At 34.7% G+C, this 22,734-nt stretch overlaps 1 protein-coding gene across 1 annotated transcript; it reads left to right on the top strand.

The window, feature by feature from the left end:
• Window positions 1-2,153: 2,153 nt before the first annotated feature.
• Window positions 2,154-3,883, top strand: LOC114755714 (uncharacterized). The gene is made up of 5 exons (XM_028944581.1): window positions 2,154-2,429; window positions 2,580-3,020; window positions 3,232-3,392; window positions 3,475-3,659; window positions 3,753-3,883. Exons 1-5 carry the CDS (start codon window positions 2,154-2,156, stop codon window positions 3,881-3,883), a joined length of 1,194 nt encoding a protein of 397 aa, XP_028800414.1.
• Window positions 3,884-22,734: the final 18,851 nt, after the last annotated feature.

Raw genomic sequence — 22,734 nt, 5'->3', positions numbered from 1 at the left:
CATTCTATCATTGAATCCACCCACCACTTCCTCTTCTTCAACCAATGGCATTGTTCCTCTTTCACCATGCCATATCCATATTGTATATTGAAGATTTATCCTCTCACAAAATAAGTGATCCCTTAAACCATCAATAGTCAATCGTTTCCCATTTAAACAATTAATACAGGGGGAAAAATACTTTTCACTTTTGTCATAAGCATTCCTCTTGGTAAATTCAATAAATTCTTCTACGTCGTCCTCATACTCCTTAGATGCAAGGAAAAAAAATAGACCGGACTGGCTGGTTCAATCGGAAAACTGGTAAACCGGTCTCTAGTTGGTCCGGATGAGTTGCTTAACCGGGGAACCATCGAACTGGGAAAAAACTGGTCCAACCGGTTATAACCAGAATGAACCGGGTATTTCCCGGTTGGCTGGTTGGTCAGTTTTTTTGCCTGTTAGCACCCCCAAAACATTGTCGTTTTATTTATTGAAAAAAAATTTTCTCTTCTTTGGTTCTTCCTTTCCTTTTCGCTCACAAGTCGCAACTGTCTCCCATTCTATCTTTCATTTTCCCTCCCCTGAAACTGAACCTGGCGACAGCTCACCCGACTTCCTCCCTCAAACCAAAATCAATCCCTGCTCCTTAGTGTCGCCGACGGCACTACAGTCTCTGACAGAGGTCATTGTTCAGCAGAGCTCCAAAATCACAGTCGTAGCTAGTCTGATCTCCCTCAATGTCCTCGCAGTCTACGGTAGATCTGAAACCAAAAATCACAGCTTTCCACCTTGCAAAGTCACTATCGCATCACTAGTCTGGCGGTTTGAGCTCGCAGGTCTCCCTCAGCGTGACCACGTCCTACTTGGCCTTTAGCATTCGCAGTTTGGCAGTTCACAGAAGCTAAATCCAGAGTCATAGGTCTTTGTTGCTTTTTTCTCTTCAGCTGTCAAAAGATTTGGCAAGGAGGAGATGAAAATTGTATTTTGATTTCTGATGAATACTTGAAGTAGGAGAGAAAAGTAGATGAATTTGCTGAAATAATATGGATTATCGGATTAAATTGATTATGGACAATATACAAAGTATGAACAGCTTAAACTGATAAACTTAAATTGATTTTGTTTCCTTTGGAGATTGGATTAAATTGATTCTGGATAGATAAAGTATGTTTCACATGTCTGAAGTATTGATTGGTGATGTTTTTTATTTGAAGATTTAAGACATATAATTATGTACAGATGCATACGTTATGTTTGTAACTTGAAGCATTGATTGACATATCGGTATATGGTAGATAAATTGATACTAGATTAAATTGATTTTGTATGGATTTTGTTTCCTTTCCAAGAGGTAGCAGTGATGGATATTTCAAATAATCAAAGTTCTAGAAATGATAATGTCACTCCTAATACTAAATCTTCGACTCCCAATACTAAAACTTCCACTCCTTCTGCACCCACTTCTTCATTACGTGCAAAGACTGATCCTGCATGGGAACATGTTGCTTATTAAAAAGAAGGGACACAAAATGTATACACATGTCTTTTTTGTGGTAATAGTTATAGAGGTGGTGGGATAAAAAGAATGAAGCAACACCTTGCTGGTATCACTGGTCAAATATCTTTTTCTAAAAAAGTTTCGCATGATGTACATCATAGAATGACAAAATCTTTAAAAGAGTGTTAAAAAAAAATCTATTGGAAATATAGAAGAAGAAATTGAAGAAACTCACATTGATTCTCCAATTATCATGAGTAGTGCAAAAAAAAGAAAAGCTACGGGGAGTATGGACAATTATTTTGCTCCTCGTACAACTCCTGATTCCCAGCCAAGTATTAAAAGTGCATTAGCAACAAAAGAAGCAAAACACAATGTGAAAATGTTGATTGCTGAATGGGCAATTGTGAACTGTATTCCATTTAAAGCATTTGATTGCCCGTTATTTCAAAAAGCTGTAGATGGTATTGCTTCAATTGGCCTTGGGTTTAAAGCCCCTAGTGCTTATGATTTCAAAACTAATTTGCTGAGTGATTGGAGAAAAGAATGTAAGTTACTTATTGATAGCCATCGAGCTAAATGGAAAAACAACGGCTGCACACTCATGGCTGATGGATAGACTGATATCAGGCAACATACTTTGATAAATTTCTTAGTGTATTCTACTCACGGTATGGTATTTGTGAAGTCTGTTGATGCATCAGATCTAGTCAAAGATGCTAAAACTTTGTTTACACTATTCTGTGAAGTTATTGAGTGGATTGGTCCTAAGAATATTGTTCATGTAGTAACTGACAATACAGCCAACTATGTAGCATGTGGCAGGTTGATTAAGGAAAAGTATAAAAGTATTTATTGGTCACCTTGTGCTGCTCATTGTTTGAATCTTATATTGAAAGACTTTTCCAGCATGTCTCATGTGTCAGACCTTGCATCAAAGGCATCAAAGGTAACTATCTTTGCATATAATCATATGGTTTTCTTATCATGGCTGAGGAAAAGACCGAGTTGGAAAGAAATTGTGCATCCTAGTGCCACAAGATTTGCTACGACATTTATTACATTGCATAGCATATATATGCATAACAATGACTTGCAGGCTCTAGTGGTTGATAAGCACTTTGTGGACCATAGATTATCGAAGACTGAAGCAGGAAAAAATTTTAGTGCAATCATTTTAGATAATCAATTTTGGAATGATTGTTATCAAGTTGTGAAGATTGTATCTCCTCTCATCAAATTATTGAGAATTGTGGACTCAGATGAGAAACCTTCATTACCTTATGTTTATGAAGGAATACAAAGGGCAAAAATGGCAATTAAGGAGATGTTTAAGAAGAATAAGGAACTGTATAAGCCTTACACAACAATCATTCAAACTCGATGGGATAGACATCTGAAGACCAATCTTCATGCGGCATCGTATTTGTTGAATCCTGCAATTACATATGGTCCAGACTATCCTAGCAAGTCAAAATTGATGATGGCTTTAATTGATGTTGTGGAGTCTTACTTAGATGAGGATATTGATGGCTTCCTGGTAATGAAACAAGCGACTACTTATCGCGAAAGGAAGGAATCTTTTACTAGACCCTCATGTCAAAAAGCTACACAAAAACTAGACCCTTGTAAGTATTATATTCAATTATTCACGGTTATTCACTAATTTTATATAATATTGGATACTAAATGTGTTTTATTATGCAGATGAATAGTAGACATATTATGGTTGTTCAGTTCTAGAATTGTAGCGTGTTGCAATGCGTATTCTTAGTCAAACTTCTGCTTCTTCTGGTTGTGAGAGGAATTGGAGCTTATTTGAAAGAATTCATACGAAAAGAAGAAACAGATTGGAACATAAAAGGCTGAATGATTTGGTTTTCACCAATTATAATTTGCGACTGAAGCATAGGTAATCTTGAAAATTGTGAATATCTTTAGTTTTTTTATTTTAATTGATTTATATTTATTTGGAATTTTATTTGTCATTAAAGGATTACATTGAAGAAGAGAAAAAGTTATGATCCAATTGACTATGAAAACATTGATATGGTGGATTTTTGGGTCGCTGAAGAAGATCCCACTCCGGAATTTAATGATAGAGATGTGGCTTCATTCGAAAGCGTCCTTAACAATGAGGGCATTGCTAATTCAACAACTCTTGAGAAGGCTAATGAAGGTTTATAACTTTATATATATAATTAAGACTTTATTTCTATACAAATATATAATTTTTTGTATGATTGTTAATATTGATCATTGTTTTACATAGGTGATGAAGATATGGACACTGCTGACCCTCCACCTTTACAAGATGATGTTGTTGCTCCTGCTTTTCCTCATCTAGCTGTTGACATGTCAGTCCATGCCAATGATCTTAGTGATGACTTTGATTTTTCATAGTGAAGATATGCATTTCATTAATATTTGCTTGGTACTATTAAACATTAAACCAACTTTTGTAGCTTCTCATCTTTTTTTTTATTGATTATTATTTATAAATTTTGTTTCATTTTAATATTATGAATTAAATTATATTATTTTAATATGACCGGTCTGACCCCGGTTCGACCTCGGTTCGACCAGTAACCCTTGACCTACTGTCTCGACCGGTTTAATGCCTCGTCCAGTTTTTTGTTCCTTGCTTAGATGTTCTCAAAGCACTCATCCAACTACGATCAATTCTGTTAATATATAAGTAATTGTAAAAAAAATTTAAATTTAATTTAAGACTGAAATCAATAATACTTTAATTTCATGTAATTCATACAGATAGCCATTTCATCAAACACCATAACTACTACAACAAAATATTTAAAACCACTCCTTCTTCATAATTCATAGATATAATTAATGAAAACAAAAAACCAAATCATATAAAATCAAAAACTCATCAATTCCATTCTATTAATTATACATTTGCATTACCCACAGGTTACTCAAAAATCTAAATTACAATACAATTACAAGCTAGACTCCTAATTCCAATACGTTCATCAAACAACAATAAGCAATATATATGATCAATTAATCTTTAAAAAGATATCATACTTACCTATGAAGTAAAGAATGTAAAATGAAAAGAGCTACAGACTACCCACAGGTGAGCTGGAAACACAAAAAAAAATGAGTGAAGCAAAAAAAATGTGAGTTGAACATCGTAACTACTATAACAAAATATTTAAAACCATTCATTCTGCATAATTCATGGATATAATGAAAACAAAAATATAAATAATATAAAATCAAAAACTTAATTCCATTCCATTATTGGTTATACATCTATATTTCATCAAAAATCTAAATTACAATACAATCACAAGCCCCCCTAATTCCAACAGGTTCATCAAACAGCAACATAAACAATATGCACAATCAATTAATCCTTAAAAAGATATCTAACGTAACTTACCTATGAAGTGGAGAATTAAAAATGAGGGAGAGCTGTAGATTATCCACGATGAGCTGCAAATACACAAACAAGCAAAATGTGAGTAAAAAAGAAGAAGAGAGAGAGGGAAAAAAATTAAAATGAAAGAGAGGAGTCAACTTTCAATTGAAAAAAGAGGATAGGGGAATGTTTTTTGGGGGAGGGTGAGGGGTGTTGGGGGTGGGGAGACACGAGGGGGCCACAGTGGAGGGGTAGGGAACCACAAGGTGGGGGGGACTGGGAGGACCACGGTGGGGTTAGGGGTAGGGAACTGGGGGGACCAGGGTGGCGTTGGGGGGGCCACGACCGAGGGGAGGGGGGACTATGGTGGGGTTGGGAGGACCACGACACCAGGGGGCAGAATAGGGGAATGGACTTTGGAAGGCCGAAGGTTAGAGCTTTGAAAGTTGGAGGACTTGGGAGCTGAAGGGGAGAGAGAGAAAATGAAGGTGTGAGTAAGAGGCGGGAGTGAAAAAAGTAAAGTGCAAGAGATGAATATAGGCCCTAAAACAAGGCCCATATTTGTCTAGTCATCCAACCAGACGAATATGGGCCACTGGCGGCCCATATTCGTCTGGTTGGATGACCAGATGAATATGGGCCCTAATATTTGTCTGGCATTATTGACCAGACGAATATAGAGGCTCATATGTGACAGTTTGGCCCCAACAGACGGATATGGGGCCATATTTTCATCTGTTTTCAATTTCAGACGAAAATAGGAGACGAAAATGGATCTTTTTGTAGTAGTGGTCTAAACCAAAACTTAACCACATGATTTTTTGTTTAATGTGATAAGATGTAAAGGGTTTTAGCAAATTGTTTTTTCACACTTGAGTATCTTGTGGGCTTTAGGCAAGCATCTCTTTCTAACATATCACACAATCCTAAGAAGGCTTTAAGACTCATTCTAACAATATCTCGACCACTAAAAGTGTAAGTTATTCGATACATTACTTCTTCATATACCCTTTCTCTTATAGAACTCATATTATAAGTTATTTTCTTCTTGTGATTATATATCTAAGCCACACAATACTGAACATCAAGACAAACAAGACAGGCTACAAGTCTCCAACATTTTCCAATTATTACATCAAAAAATCCGTTTCAGAATCCATCTAACAAATAAAGAAAAGAATTACCCCAAATTAATGACCAAAACAAGTTGACTTAACTAAAAATTTTATATCATCTTGTTATACATATGTATATCTAATTCTCCAGCCAGAAAACATGAATTAACAAGCAGTAAAGTGCATTTATCATGCTCTATATTGAGTGATATCAAGTTGTCAATAGTAGGCAGTCTTGGGGCAACATGCAAAATGTATTTTGGATGCAATTAAATGTAGAACTTCATCAAACTTAATATATGGGTATTGCTAAATGGACAAGACAGGCACACTATTTGTGGCATGTATATACTTTAACTATGAAAGAACAATATATGATGAATAATTAGACTATAAAATCAATAATAAATACACACATTCCTTAATTACATTACAAGTAGTGATGAATAAATATAGCTATAACTCCATAAAATCTATAGAATTTATACCCATGAGTTAGACATCATCATAAGATAGAGATATCACAATGAACTAACAAGACAGTTTGTAAGTAAGTGTACTTTGAAGTTATAAAAACACAATCCAATTAAGTTGAGGAAAAAAATACTGACTAAAAATTTATAATGAATGAAAAACTATAGATTGAATAGTCACAATCTGTCAAAGAAAAATTGAGAGGATAAGGCTAATAATAAATGATATTATTTCCCTTATTGTTCAAAGAAAAAGAAGGAGATGGACGAGATTGACAATTTTCCTTCAAAGATCCATTCAAAGAAAAGAGACAAACCTATGATGCACAACACCATACAAGATGACGATGAGGTTGGACTTGATGTTGAAGCTACCAAACAAGATGAGTCAGAGAGAGCAAAGATAGAGAATACAGCTTACAACAAATATAATAGGGTTTACAATTTCCTTTGATAAGAATTGAAAGATAATATAAGTAAACAATGTGTTGAAAATGATACATTAAATAAGCAAATAACAAGATCAAAGAAACACAATAAAGTTCAATATCAAACAAGCACATTAAACAAATAATGGAACAATAATTTCAATTATTACAATAAATGTTCATTTTTAAGAAACATATTAAACTACCAACTATATAGTAAAGGAACATGTAAAGTTTAGTTCCTAGTATTGTTTTCATAATCAATCAACATTTGATGAGCTATTGCATCCCTTATAGGCTTACCATGAGCTGCTTTAATTCTCTCCCCTCTTAGAGTATGGTTATCATTGTTAAATTCATCTTTAGCTGCAAGTTCATCATCCTCTTCAAGGATTAGCTTTTCATCAAGGTCTACATTCATCAAGTAATTGCGAAAAATGCAACATACAACAATAATCAACTTTTGAGCTTCAACATTATAAGTAGGCTCTATAGCACTTGATAAAATTACAAATCTTCTTTTAATACTCTGAAAGCCTATTCACTTGAATGTCTACCAATGATTTGTTCTCTTTATTGACCTATATCTAGTCCCCAAGCACCCCCTAAGATTTTTAATACACTATATCCTTCAAGTTTAAACTGGGTACTTGAGAACCATCATAATTCCACAAGTTTGATCTAAGCACTTGTGAAGCTACTTACAACTCCAAGTTTAGTTGGGTACTAGGAAACCTTAAGTCCCCCTTACTACTTGTAAGGTAAGAATCCCTCAAAGTCTCACTAACTTTAATAACTCTTTAGATGAATGAAGATTACACATAATAATTCTCTTAATTATAGAATGAATTTTGTTTATCACTAAATTATAAAGAGTACCTCAAATACAAATGTCATTACTATAGATTTTCAAATGTATATTACTAGATATGTGACGGTTAAAATAAAACATGATCACCTATCACTTAAGCATAGATCGTACTAAGAAATAAGTGATAGTTATATTTATAATCATCACATATTGGCTGCATATACATGACAATTCCTTTTATCAACAATCATTTAAAATGATGTTTTTGTAAAAGAAAAAAAGACAAGTATCCTAAGAATCGTCATGTATTGCTTCTGCACATTTTGCTTGCCTCCCCTCAGACTATGTCAAAATATGAAATGACACAATGTTGACTACAGAGCAGCTAGGAATGGCTATCCCTCTATAACTTCCAAGAATCATTATGGCAATATATCTAGCCACTAAGGTGTCATTTCCCCTCTATTTAAACCCCTCACCTTGACTTCTTTCTTGTACCAAAAATTGCTCCCCATCTCTTTCCTTTTGCCATAGTTAAATGCCAATAGCCATAACCTATCTCTCTGCCATGGTGAGATGCCAGCGGCCTCAAGCTATACATCCCTCTTACTAGGGACCTCCTCCTCTTGCCCTTCCTGCTCCACCTCCTTCACCTATTCCCCTTCCTTCTCTACCACTATAGGGAAACCCCCTAAGCCATTGAAAGAACTACTTAAGTGATCATTCGTATTTACTGAAGGATGCATAGGCTTGCCATCTATACCCACAACCTCAATCACAAGTTCAACCTTGTTTTACATAAGAACAAGGTGGACTACAGCATGGCCTTTGACACTCCCTCCTCAATCTCCGTCGATCTCTCTAAGGAGATAGAGCTATAAAAATATATATGTATTTCATTATTTTAGTTTATTTTTGTTATTTATGTTTTTAGTTTTTAATCTATTGTGGAAGGTGCAATAGCCCCTTATATAATATATAATATATAATATATAAAACTATATAGAAAAATAAAATACATGTTGTTTCTTTTAGTATACCCATCACATAAAGAAGAAAGTTATATTAAATGATAATAATATATGACCATTAAAAAAAAAAGACAGTCATATAAATTTATGTATCTCACTTTATAAATTGATAACCAAAATACATGATGATTTTTTTAGTAAAGACCCTCACGTAAAGTGTTAAAAGAGATACATGTTGATTTTTCGTAAGAAAGAAAGGACATATATGTCCTTTTAGCACATTACTTGCCTTTTTTATCTACTATATATTTAAACCTATCATTTATTATGTTGCTAAAACAAGCTCTCTAATACTTGTGCGTTCAAAAAAACTAGCATCAATGCAACCTTTCTCACCAAACCCATATCTGTTTATCATGGCGTAAACTACTAATGCCATCAACGAAGTGGTTTCACTGGCAGAACTTCGCATCTTTTTCATAGGGAAAGTTCATACTCACTCCTTTGTTCTTTTGTCACAGACTTTTATGCTCATCTTCTTACTCTATTCTCTTTATGTTGTAAGTTCAAAGCTTCTTATTCTTATTTGCCCCACTTTCCCTTTCTTTGTATTGAAATAGGTTTGATGTGATATTAGTTATTGTGTCATTTTTCTGCTAGCAAGCTAGCTAGTCAACCTGATTTGTTTTCATTCATTTTTTCATTAATCAAATACTCTAAGCTATTTAATTGTTTTGTTTATGTTATATATATATATATATGGAATGTTACTTTTAGAAGTATTAGAATTGAAAATGGAATTTTGTCCTAAAAGCCCTATAAGTTTCATGCATGGCTAGATGAAGGGGAAGGAGTTGAATTGTATTGATTTTGAGCTTAGAAATAGATTTTGCATACAAAATTATATGAGAATAGCATGTGAAATTGATTTTAGAAGGATTAGATTGAAAGTCCAAAAGTTAGAGGTTAACGTATATTCATGAGATCTATATTTGAATGTGGCTCATTATCAAGGTTCTAGTGGATAAAATGTATGATGTGTTAATGTATTTAAGGCCATTAGAGGCCAAGGAAGATGTATGGAAAGGTTGATCAAATGACTTCAAAGGCTGGATACATAGGGAGCAAGAGAAAGAATGTGAAGATTTAAAAGATAGCAAACTTTACGATACTTTTATGTGCTTGGTATTTGCTTGCAAGTATGACATATTGATTATTTTATATGACTTGATGAACTCATGCATTGTGTATGTGATAATATTTGAAACATGTCATAGGCCTATGTGATTTATGATGAATGCATGAGAGTTTCCAAACATGTCATTATATTATGAAAATGTTAAATTCGTAAGCATATTATGAATTCCAAGCTATAACATGTATGTTTGGGTGGTAATTGTTTTGCAACCATAATAGATTCTCAATCACCTTGTTCATCTTCTTGTCCAGGGACTAAACTAATGCGATTAGTTCATTTTGTTTGGCTGCCATATATGGTGCTTCCTTACGTAGGAACTAGTGGACAATTTCATGTATGTGAATATGCAGACTACTTGCACCTAGACAGAAAGACCCAATGAAGCTTCGCTATTCCCTGGGATTGGCTTTAAGCTTTTCCTATGTAGCTTAGGTCATTACTACAATAAACATCATTTATTGCGGTTTATTGCGATTTATTGCGATTAAAAAGGGCTTTTCACTGCAGTTTTGAAGGCACAATAGATACTGTCAACGTAAAAAGAATAGGAAAAATTAACATTTCATGACAGTTTTCAGGAAATAACTGCCATGAAAAGTGTTCAATAAACAACATTTATAGGTCACTTTTCACTATGATTATATATTTAACTATCATGAAAAGTGTTTTTACGTTTTTCACAACAATTAAATATATAACCACTGTGAAAAGTTCAAGTCTTTTTATATAAATTTGTTTTAATTTTTATACAACCTCCCTTCAATACCAAAGCAAACAGACCAATTCTGGCTAGCAAAACATATTAGAAGAATGCAAAACCAATTCAAAACTAAAACACAATTTTTTAAAAACTAAAATTCAATGAATTTAATGCTAAAACTCAAATCTAACACTAAGATAACTAAAGTTTTCAATTCTTATTCAAATAAACCTAACAATCAACAACTTAACCAATCTATAGTTTAACTAAACCTAATAAACAATGAACTAAAAAACCTATATTCAACTATTAATAAGTACCAAAATTTTGAACTTTAAAATTTTGACAAAGCATCTCTCATTGAGTTGATTTTGTCAGGTTCATATTCCACAATATCTAGGAATGCTTGTAAATTAAAAAGAACAAAGCCATCAGTCAAATGGATAAAAAATGTGACAAAAATTGAAGAATTACAATGTAACTTTCATTTACCTCATCTAATTTCGTAGTAACCCCTGTCTCAATGATGTCATTCATATAGTGAATAATGCAATATCCACATTCAACACTCATATATTGACAATGATACTAACAAAATGAAAGATAGGATTGAATATTTAACTTTGATTATCTAAAAAACTCAAAAACATAAAACTTAGTTTAGAACAACATACTTGTGGGAGAATCTATATTGGTGATGGCTTTTTCTTCTTCATCACTACATTGAAACTTTGAAAAGCCCTATCAACAATTAGGGGGGAAAAGATATTATAGCACATTTTTGTAAACTTTATAAACATCAACTCATATCTAAATGATATATATCCTTGGTTGACTCTTGTGGCGCTCCATGGAGGGAATCATACCAATAGACATCATTATCATAGGGGACCAGAACAAGAAGAGTCCAATGATAACTACAAAATATAACTCTTGTTAATTATAATTATATATATAATTTGTGTGCGTCCCAAATAAAACAGTATACTTACCATTTTAGGTAAGGTGTAAAATATATTTTCTTCTTGATATGGGTCATTGTGGTCATCATGTAGAATGACCTTTTGAGGACACATAAAACCATATGTGCCCTCATTTCCTTTTTCCATGCAGATGTGGTTAAAGCATATGTTCAAATAAGAAAAAAGTTAGGATGTGCATAAGTATAACTTAAAATAAGAAAATGATATTGCAACTCATAAAATGACTAGCTGCATGAAAGAAAACAATGCAAGCCATCTTTTTTGTTAGGGGTATTTCTCTGAGCAAACTCAAGAAACCTTTCAATCTCATTCTCATAATCTTTGCTAATTCTCCTAGCTTTCACCCAAGTACGATCCATTATTCTACAAAGTTAAAGAGCATAGATGTCAAGCTCAATTTTAACTACTTAATTTGAATATTCAAATAAATCAAATAATTAAGTATTAGTCAACAAATAAACTTGACTAATACTTAATTACAAATTAAAGGGAATGCTTTTTTTATTTTATAAAAAGTTTGGCAGAGTTTCTTTTCAAATAAAAGGAATCCAAAATAATTTGCATAACAAATAAATCAACCAATCAACCAATTAAAAATATAAATCAACCAACCAAAAAACATAACCAAATAAAAGGAAAATTCTAACAATTATAACCAACAAAACAAAAACAATAATCTCAAACTAACAAATAAATATGCTTAAAAGCAAAACTTCTAAATCCAAAATGGGAATTCAAATGATATCTATTTGCCATGAAATTTTCAACAATACCCCACCATCAATCAAAGTTCCTAATGAAAAAACATTTTGGCCAAACATTCAACGTATTATTTACAACAAAAATTTGTCAAAAATTTGAATTTAATATTTGAAAATTATGAAAAAATGGCAAATTTGAAAAATAATAACAACAAAAGTTTCCACAAGAACCTAATGCCGTTTGTAGAACGTAATTCACATTTTCATACTCAACATGCCATATACATTAATCCAAAATGAAACTCAACAATCCAAACAACAACAATAATCAAAACAAGCAATAAGGATGTCCCAAAACTAAAATCAAGCAGCCCATTTGATATACAAATACTTTCAACCAAATAAGTTAGAGCATACTAACATGGTAGAAGAGAGTGAAAAACTTGAAAAAAGCCCCCTTTCGATGACGAGATCAATGACGGACAATGAAACCAGACAATACAATGGTGAAAGATGGTGGAAATAAAGGGGATTGGCCTAAAATAGTGGGGTTAGAAAGTTTCAATAGTGGTGGGTTAGAGAGAGAGCCCATGACATTCTATGAAAATGTAAGTGTTATCGTGCCAGAGGGGATAGGTTAAAATTTTGAATAGCGGTGGTTATTTAGTAAACCTCTGTTAAAAGTATTTTGCACAGTGGTTATTTAATTAACCACTGTGAAAAAGTACTTACCACAGCATTTTACCAAACACCATTGTAACTTCAAATGTCAGCACTGGTCTTTTACCCGAGGGTTGGAATTTTCACTGTTGCTATTTAAGGAACTGCTATGAAAAGTCAAAAGTTACCACAACCTAATTACAAAAATGTCACTATCTTTTTTTAATAGTGTTTTTACTTTTAACCATTGTAAATTAGCGTCGTGAAAACTATTTTTTCAAATAGTGGGTGGAGGGCAAAGAAGGTCTCTTTCCGGGGGGTCCAAGCCATCAGTGGGATACTACTATCCCACTCTAGTGACATTCACCTCTAATTCCACCAGAAGAAGGGTAGCATTAGCCATGGTGCTAGAAGCCTCATCTCCTATTGGGCGTTCCGATGACATGGTTGCTCTGGTATTGAATAGCAGAAACAAAAACAATGAAATATAATATTAATATATATATATATATATATAAATGATGCTTAGGGTTGGGGCTTATATAGCCTTTTGAATCAACTTAACAGCTTCTGAAATTAAATTTGAAATCAAAACATAGTAGAACCTTAAGAGGTGAGAGCATGAATCATTTAAAATGAGATATTGGACAGTTATACATCGAGAGCTATCTTGTATTGGTTTACTTTTTATTTTATTAAAATATACCAGCAATACGTGATCGTTAGTTGTGTTAATTGTCACATTTTTGTTACAACTAAATGATAGTTTCTTTTGCAACTGTCACTTATTGGTTCGTGCAATCTTTGCCCTCATCACATGTGAAGGTGCTGTGCTCTAACCGTTTGAAAATCTATAGTTGTGGTCAAGTCCATACTATATAAATTTAATTTAGAATTATTTTAAAAGTTTAAATGACAAGGCGATCGATTATTCAATGCTTCCAACCTACAAAACAAACTTCTTTTCTGAAAATAACAAGTTAACATGTATTGATAAGGATCTACTATTATACACAATCATGTCAGGACAGCATATACAATAACCAGTGCAGAACTTTAATTGAAATTTTATAAATAAATGTTTTAAACAAAAGTATATGTCTAATTTTAACAAATTTTACAAAGCAAACACATGTATAACTTACTATCTTCTACTCTAATTTTATTAGCTGTGGAAAGTATTCTAACCAAATGTTGCCTATCATTTTCATCTCTTGCTAAGAATACGACTCTATACTTATAATATGCTACAAATTTTAGGAAAAAAAATGAGTGATTAATAAGGGAAAAAGACAATAAAGTACCATAGAAATTACTAAATGACAAATTAATGTGGATGAATTTCAAAATTCCAATTCAAATCCCTTGTACTATTTTGGAATTTTCAAATCTTGCCAAATTACACAAATGCCCTTCACTATTTTTTTTTTAAATATTGCCACCTTAGCACCCATAGCCGATTTCTAGCCACCAGAGCTCTGGCACCCGTGACCCTACTAATGGCCAGTCATCAGAGCTTCGATGAGATGTCTTAGGAACTTCGGTGACTGTTCTTTCATATGTATTGACCACTTTTTTTAAGCTATTGATTACGTTTGTTTTTAGAACTCTAATGACTATTCTTATTTAGTTATTGACTATCCCAGTATTGCAATTGACTACTTTTATTTTTAAGAATTTGGTGGCCACTCTTATTTAGCTATTGACTACTCTAATTTTACTATTAACTACTTTCTTTCAAAAATTCAAAAAATACATTAAGTGTTGTTGGAGATCTAGTGACTATTTTTTGTTTAGTTATTTTGCCACTTTTGTATGGCTAATAATTATATAAAAGTAGTTGCTAGAACTTTGAAAAACAAAAGTAATCAATAATTAAACTAGAATAGCCAATAACTATATGAAAGTAGAGTAATAACAATGTTGTTATTTTACAATATTTTAAAATTTCAAAATAGTACAAGGAGTCTAATTTGGGATTTTGAAATTTACCCATCCTAATTTGCCTTTTAACATTTTTGAGGGTATTTTAGTTTCTTTCTCCCAATTAATATTTCAATGAAAACTGAACCTCCGATCCAAACCAAAAGCATGAGTTGTAATATGATTATCTTATGAAATAAACAAATGATACCTCTAATGATGATGTCATGCGTATAATCATCACATAATAACAGCATTATATTCCCCATTTTCTAATTGTTTATGACAAAATATATGAATATGCATAAAATAAACAAGAGTAAATTCGAAAAACCAATAATATAATTATTCTTATTTGAATTTAAATTTGAAATGCTTACATCTAAATGGACTGAGTTGATATACCGGTTTGATTATTCTTTCCCACCAACTTAAAATACATCTTCAAAAATCTGCTATCAATACTAATAAAACAGCAATATATGCTAATAATATCGAAAAGTAAGAAAGAATTCTATAAAATGAAGCTTGAAATTATTAAAGTCCAAATCAAGTTTGGTAATATTATTTTAATAGGTTTCGACAATACTAGACTTGTAAATAATAACACATTATTTCAGAAATTTTTTATTTGAAATTTAGTAATTTTAAACATCTGTTTGGGAGATTTTTCTAAAAGTAAAGCCATAAAAAAAACTTTTATCTGAGACATGAAGTAGTGATGGTTTAAATCATTATGGCTCCGTGCATGCGTGCAAACAATAAAACATATAATAAAATCACAATGTACAACCTCTCGTCAACATAATCATTACCACACTAAGCACGTGGTCAAGACAAAATAAATGGCCATTACTTACAAAGGCACGTTTGAGATAATATAGTGTAAACTCTATTAATTATTGGCCCAAAAAACACTCTATGAATTGGTTGGCAAAAAAGAAAGCTATTAATTAATACCTATCAAAACACGTGCAAGGGAATATGATTATTATGGGTAAATTATTTCAACTTGTGATACTCAAACCAAGTTTTAAAATCGGCCAAAATTTAAGTGGAGTTATAACAACAAATCAGATACTCAAATCATATTATGTATTTTTTTTTTTTACAAAAATTATGTATTTTTATGGGTAATTAATTATTTCTCTAAAAAATTAAGTAGTTATTTCTAAATTACATTGTATCAATTTGAATCAAGCTGAAAATTATATCAATTTAATTATTTATCGTTTAGTTACCAGTATATAAGATTATTCACCCGGCATATTTATCGTTTATTACTACATATGTTAGTCTCAAAGAATAATCAGAAGTATGGTAAACAAAGAATAAAAACTAATTATCCCATAAATATCAAGTTCCCTAATTATAATTACATGGAAAACAATTTTCTGCACATGATCTATGCATGGTAAGAAAAATAATTTTCCTGACTTTTATAATAACTAAATTACAAAAAACTTTCCTAAAATTAGAACCGTATATAAATAACCTTCTTAGTTCTTCAGCTTTGAAAACTTAACATTAAATTGGCTAACTTATAACCCTATGCAACGTAAACTAATCAATTTTATGCCCTTTAAGCTGTATTTTTTTTTTAGTTTATCTGATAAGTCTCTTAAATTTTAAATCGTTTAGAGATAAATAATCAGTAAAACTAATAGAATGAAAGTTTTTTTTCTTTTTTCTTTTTGTATAAACTTAAAACTTCAAAGAAGCGTGTTGCCAAGTTTCAAAAGTTAGGGAAATTATTAAAATATGACAAAATTCGGGAGTTTTGTATGAACTGGCCGTTTACAATTAATATTTCTTGCAAATAGAATTCCACAGGGGAATATATAAAAGATTTCTCAAATCCTCCTCATGCAAGGCGAATAAATATTACTTGAAAAGTAAGTTTTATATATATCCGTCTGTGTATACATCAAGAAAACACTAATTAACCCAAGTCACAATATTATTCTTGCAAGTTCATCACTATCTCATTCTTCTCAAAATTGGATTTATTTCTCATGGAAAGTTGTGGAAGTTCACATTCAGAAGAGCTCTATGGCGGTCCGTGGATCAAAAAGGTTTTGAGGGACAGTGATACTTCATATTCCAGCAGGCTTCTATTATATGCAAATCAAGTGGAAGAGATGGTGCTTCCCGTGTTAAGCGAAGATGCTGCAAGTGATGCTCAAACTGAAAATGGAACCCTACTTGAAATTTGGGACGTTGATACTAAATCTGTACACCAAATAGTTTTGAAGAGGACGAAGGGTTATATTATCACAGGACATTGGAATAGAGATTTTACCAAAAGGAGGAATTTGAATGCTGGTGATGAAATTGGGCTGCAATGGGATCCCTACAATAATCGCTTCAATTTTAGTGTTCTTAAGCGTGCTTAATTATATCCAATAGACAGTTCAAAAGTATCGATTTAGACAACTGCAAATATAAGAGATTATTTATGACAATAATTTAGATAAGTAACATGCTTTGTTAATTGACCTTTCATTTTTAATTAATTATTATGTTGTTGTTAGTCTAATTTGGATTTATATATGTTATGTTATTATCTTGCATTTTTAGCAAGTCATGTCACTATCACAGTGTTTTATCATCTACTACCTCTAATCCTAAATGTAACAATTAGTTAGAAATTCAATTTGATTCTAAATATAAAATCCTAATTCACTTTGTCTCTTATATTTATTCATTTTCCCCCCAAAAAAAGAGCTTTTATTTTAATGTATATGATTAATAAGAGTATTTTAGGAAAGAAAATACTTATTTATTATAAATAACTAATTTAACTTTTTTCTTTAATATTTGTAAACCAACTATATAGCTCTTATATTGAGAATCGGATGTAGTATATTTGACGTAGATTAACTAATTATTTTATTATTGTTTTATTTTGTTTAATTATTTTTGTATTTCAGAGAGTGGGTAGTTACTCCACTCACCCCACTCACCCCACTCCCCTCATTTTATTTCTTTTATTTATTTTATTTCTTTCTTTTATTTACTTTAATTAAACTATTATAAATAGTCTAGGGTTTCAATTGTAATTAGACTTGGCTTTTGAACGTATCAGATAGTTTTCTTCCACTCCCATTCTCATCTCTACTCTCCTTTTCTCTCTAATATTCTTCTCTGATCTCCTTCTCTTTCCCTTTCTCCCTTCTGTTTTACAACAATTTTGGCATCAGAGCCTGGTTGTGATCCCTGTGTGAGTAATTTCTCCCATTCCTAACATCCAAACGCACCCTTAGTCCACAAAAATCCACAACCGTCGCTTACCACTGTCGTACACCTCTATTCAGCCACATCTTGCTATTCCATCACCATCATCTCTTACTTCGGTAACAACCCATCCAAACCCACGTGATTCGCTGTCAAGAACTGTCAAAAATCATCCCGCACGACGCAAACTCCTCCCCTACGCAGAGTCATCGTCAGAGTCACTTCAGAGGCCCAGATCTTGCTTTTCCAACGTCCGATCAACACGAGACCACCTCCAATGGGTTCGCAAGGGGCAACGCAATTCAAACCCAGAGTTTCACTGCCAGAAAGTCCTCCACGCGCCTCCACGCACCGTCATAGTCTCTGCGCGTGAGACCTACCCGCCTCCGTGGCTTCTGCAGTTCCAGATTCGGTTTTTAGCGAAATTTACGCATTCTGACCCATATTTTCCAGAAAATTTCGACTTTGCCCCAGATTTTGAAATTTTGGGGTCTGACCCAATTCATTCGAGGAGATTACACTTCCAAACCCAGATTTTGTCAAAATTTTCACTTCAGCCACAGAATCATTTAGACACTATTGGGGTAATTTTTAGTTTTCTAGTCTCTTTAAGTGCGTTAGTAAGGCGCAGTTGACCCTCTCTTTAATTTACTGTGACTAGTTTGACATACTAGAGGTTACTATTTTGCTTTTGCCAATCTATTGATTATTGTTTACGGTAGATATTATATTTTATTAGCATTTCCATTTGTTTAATTTGGTTTTATATTATTGTTATTAAAAAAAAGTGAAAGAGAGAGGGGAAAAAAAGAAAAAAAAGAGAAAAAAAGAAGGCAAAAAAAGGCAAAGAGAGAGAGAGAATTTATTTTCATTTTATTAGTAGCTCTTTACTTGCTTCATTATTTGTTGTTAGCTTTCATCTATCTATTGCATGACTATTCGTGATATTGAAAATAGACAAGACACCTTAGACTAAGCACTTCAATCTTTAGAACCTCATGTTAGCTCCCTTCAATCCCAAATGGACCAGAAACTTCAGACCTTTGAACTAAAACAGAATGAACTTACCAAATGCCTTAAGAAATCTTTGGCTGAAATTAAGCAAGAATATAACTCCTAGTGTCAGGAGCTTAGAGTCACTACTCAGGAGCTTAAGATAGCTAATCAAGAGCTTAGGACCTCCCAGCAGGAGATTAGGGATTCTCTCTTAAGGATTAATAGGCAGGTCTTTAGTAAGGGTGTAGAAGGGATTCTTAGAAATGTCCCTGAGACCAATCAAGCACACCTTAAGCTCGACACCATTGGACTATCTCACACTAGAGGCTCCCAACTATCTATAGGGCCGCGTAACCCGCAGGCTAAACCGCTACACGTTGAGACCCTTCCCCCACAGTTCGAGGAAGAGGACAACCCATGGGATGAGCAAGGGACAAAGGCTCACTACGAATCCCATGTTGCGAACCAACGAGCCTATGGAGGATACGCCACGCACCCTAGATATGGACGAGACCCGTCATTACCCAGACGATACCGAGATACACCTCGGCAAGACTACAATGATGATGCGACGAAGAGGGTTAAAGTTGAGGCACCTGACTTTGATGGTCGTTTAGACGTGAATGCCTTCCTCGATTGGTTAGCCACCATGGACGACTACTTCGAGTGGTACAATATGAGTGACATACAACGCATTCGTTTTACCAAGATGAAGCTCGTAGGATCTGCAAGGAAGTATTGGCAGTATGTCCAAGCGAACCTTGAACGCTTAGGGCAACCTCTTGTCACTACTTAGGAGGAGATGAAGTTGAAGCTTAAGGAAAAGTACGCACCGGTCAGTCACTTAAGCATGCTTTTCAACTAATTGAACAGCCTTAAGCAAGGAACCTTATCGGCAGCTGACTACGTCGCTCGATATGATAACCTTCTGATCCGTAATGACTTAAACGAGCCGAGTTTTGTGGTTATTAAGAGGTTCATCAGCGGCCTTAGGGATGACATACAGAGGGGGCTCAGAGTAAACCGTCCTTACACTTTAGAGGAAGCATATCATAAAGCTATCGACATTGACTCCGTGCCTGAGTATCCCTCCTTCAGGCGTCCCAGCTTCTCTGGATTAGAGTCTCATCCAACACGCAGCTCCGCTACTTCAGCCAATCAACGGGTAAGTTAACAACTTTTAGGGCCAAGCGCTTCTAGACCAAGAGAGTCATCAGCCTCAAACGCTCGCACAAGTAGCTCATCGATAGAGTGCTTCAAGTGTCACTCTGGGGGACACATCGCTTCAAAGTGCCCATAGCGTGCATTGCTTATCGAATCTCAAGATGATGCACTACTCGAGAGCATGCCAGATGTAGTCATTGACCCTGTCAATATTCCTTCTGATGTGGACGAAGAGATTAATTGTGACGACATGCCATCAGGTCATATCGGAGTGATGCGATGACTCCTGACTGTCCCAACACCAGATGACTCATGGAAACGGAACAGCATCTTCCATACCTTTGTGAAGTGCGGTGATAAGTCATGCAAGTTAGTTATTGACAATGGAAGTGAAAGGAATGTGATCTCTAGTCGAGGTGTTGATCGTCTTGGTCTTAAGACTTAGCAAATTGCTAAGCCTTTCTGAGTTGCATGGGTTGACAATACTTCGTTGCTTATCACTCAGCAGTGTCGTGTCCCACTCTATTTGGGTGACTACAAGGAAGATGTTTTGTGTGTCGTGATCCCTATGGATGTATCTCACATTCTTTTAGGATGCCCGTGGCTATATGACCATGATGTCACTATCCAGGGCCGAGCGAACAACCATATCTTTAAACATAAGGGCAAGACCATCTTACTCCGTCCTGTGAAGCTTGAGCCGAAAGCAAAAGGTCCAGGCCCCACGAAGGGATCCACCTCTAAGCCTATCAACCTTCACCTCCTTACAGAGAAGCAGTTCATCGAAGAAAGTAGAGAGGTTGATATCGTCCTTGCCGTTGTTTCCAAAGTCATTTCTCCTCCTGTACCAACACCTGACAACCTTCCAAAAGAAGTGACCCAACTCTTGGATGAGTTTAAGGATGTTGACCTAGGGAGTTACCTCCTGACTTGCCACCCATGAGGAACATCCAACATGCAATCGTTTTGGTTCCAGGATCACAGCTCCCCAGCCTTCCACACTACAGGATGAACCCTAAAGATCGGGAAGAGCTCAATCGATAGGTTAACGGCTTGCTTGAGAAGGGCTACATCCAGCACAGCCTTAATCCTTGTGCTGTCCCTGCCCTTCTGACTTCGAAGAAAGATGGCTCGTGGAAAATGTGTGTTAATAGTCAAGCCATCAACAAGATAACTGTCAAGTATAGGTTCCCGATCCCTAGGTTAGAGGACATGCTTGATTTAGTGTCTAGATCTAAGTGGTTCTCCAAGCTCGATCTTCATAGTGGTTACCATCAGATTCGAATCAGACTAGGAGATGAGTGGAAGACTGCATTCAAGACACAAGATGGACTGTACGAGTGGCTCATTATGCCATTTGGCTTAACGAACGCCCCGAGAACATTCATGCGAGTGATGACGCATATGTTGTAGCTCTATCTAGGAAAGTTCGTGGTTGTCTACTTTGATGACATTCTGGTTTTTATTAAGTCCAGAGATGACTACTTGCACCACCTTAGACAGGTGCTTCTGACCCTTAGGAAGGAGAAGTTTTATCTCAACCTACCAAAGTGCTCCTTCCTACAGAATCAAGTTATGTTTCTCGGATTCATCATCTCAGAACAAGGCTTGTCCGCAGACCCTGCAAAAGTTCGAGCTATCCAAGATTGGCTAGAACCGCAAACACTACATGAAGCCCGCAACTTCCATGGGCTTACATTCTTCTATTAGCATTTCATCAGAGATTTCAGCACCCTTATGTCGCCAATTACTGATTGCCTGAAGAAGGATAAGTTCAATTGGACTCCCACGGCCTCCACAACTTTCAACACTATTAAGGAGAAACTCTTGAGTGCTCCCGTCCTGGCTTTGCCTGATCTCAACAAGTGCTTTGAAGTTGCTTGCGACGCATCCAGGGTTGGGATAGGAGGCATTCTAAGCCAAGAAGGCCACCCTGTTGCCTACTTCAGTGAGAAGCTTAATGAGGCCAAGCAAAAGTACTCCACGTACGACAAGGAGTTCTACGCCATTGTTCGCTCTTTGGAACATTGGAAGTACTATCTCCTTCCCCAACAGTTTGTCATCTACTCAGACCACCAGTCTCTCAAGTTCCTTAGCTCCTAATGGCACTTGAATGCCAAACATGCCAAGTAGAGCGAGTTCATTCAAGAATTTACCTTCGTGGTCAAGCACCGTCTAGGGGTAGAGAACAAAGTAGCTGACGCCCTTAGCCAGAGAATCCACATTCTCAACACCGTGACGGTTAATTTCGTGGGCTTTGACAGGCTCAAGGATGAGTACACTTCGTGTCCTGACTTTGGCATCATTTATGATGAGCTTAAAGATGGCAACAGCCACGATCATGTGGATTTCATGATCGATAATGGCTACTTGTTCCATGGTCTAGATTGTGTATTCCCCGTATGTCACTGCACGATTTTCTCATTTGGGAATTGCATGCGGGAGGGTTAGCCGGACACTTCGGCGTTCAGAAGACTACAGTCCTGGTTGAAGATAGGTTCTA

Source organism: Neltuma alba, unplaced genomic scaffold, assembly GCF_004799145.2.
Source record: "Neltuma alba isolate B1F8T4 unplaced genomic scaffold, ASM479914v2 tig00010324_pilon, whole genome shotgun sequence".
NCBI lineage: Eukaryota > Viridiplantae > Streptophyta > Magnoliopsida > Fabales > Fabaceae > Neltuma > Neltuma alba.
The sequence above is the reverse complement of the archived record's forward strand: the minus strand, read 5'-3'. Positions and strand labels throughout refer to the sequence as shown.

What these genes read in the sequence shown, in the direction of transcription:
- LOC114755714 (XM_028944581.1), top strand. Translation starts at nt 2,154, where the DNA reads ATGGTATTTGTGAAGTCTGTTGATGCATCAGATCTAGTCAAAGATGCT. An exon ending in TTGCATCAAAGGCATCAAAG is followed by an intron (nt 2,430 to 2,579) that starts GTAACTATCTTT and finishes AATGACTTGCAG; the next exon opens with GCTCTAGTGGTTGATAAGCA. An exon ending in AATTTGCGACTGAAGCATAG is followed by an intron (nt 3,393 to 3,474) that starts GTAATCTTGAAA and finishes TTGTCATTAAAG; the next exon opens with GATTACATTGAAGAAGAGAA.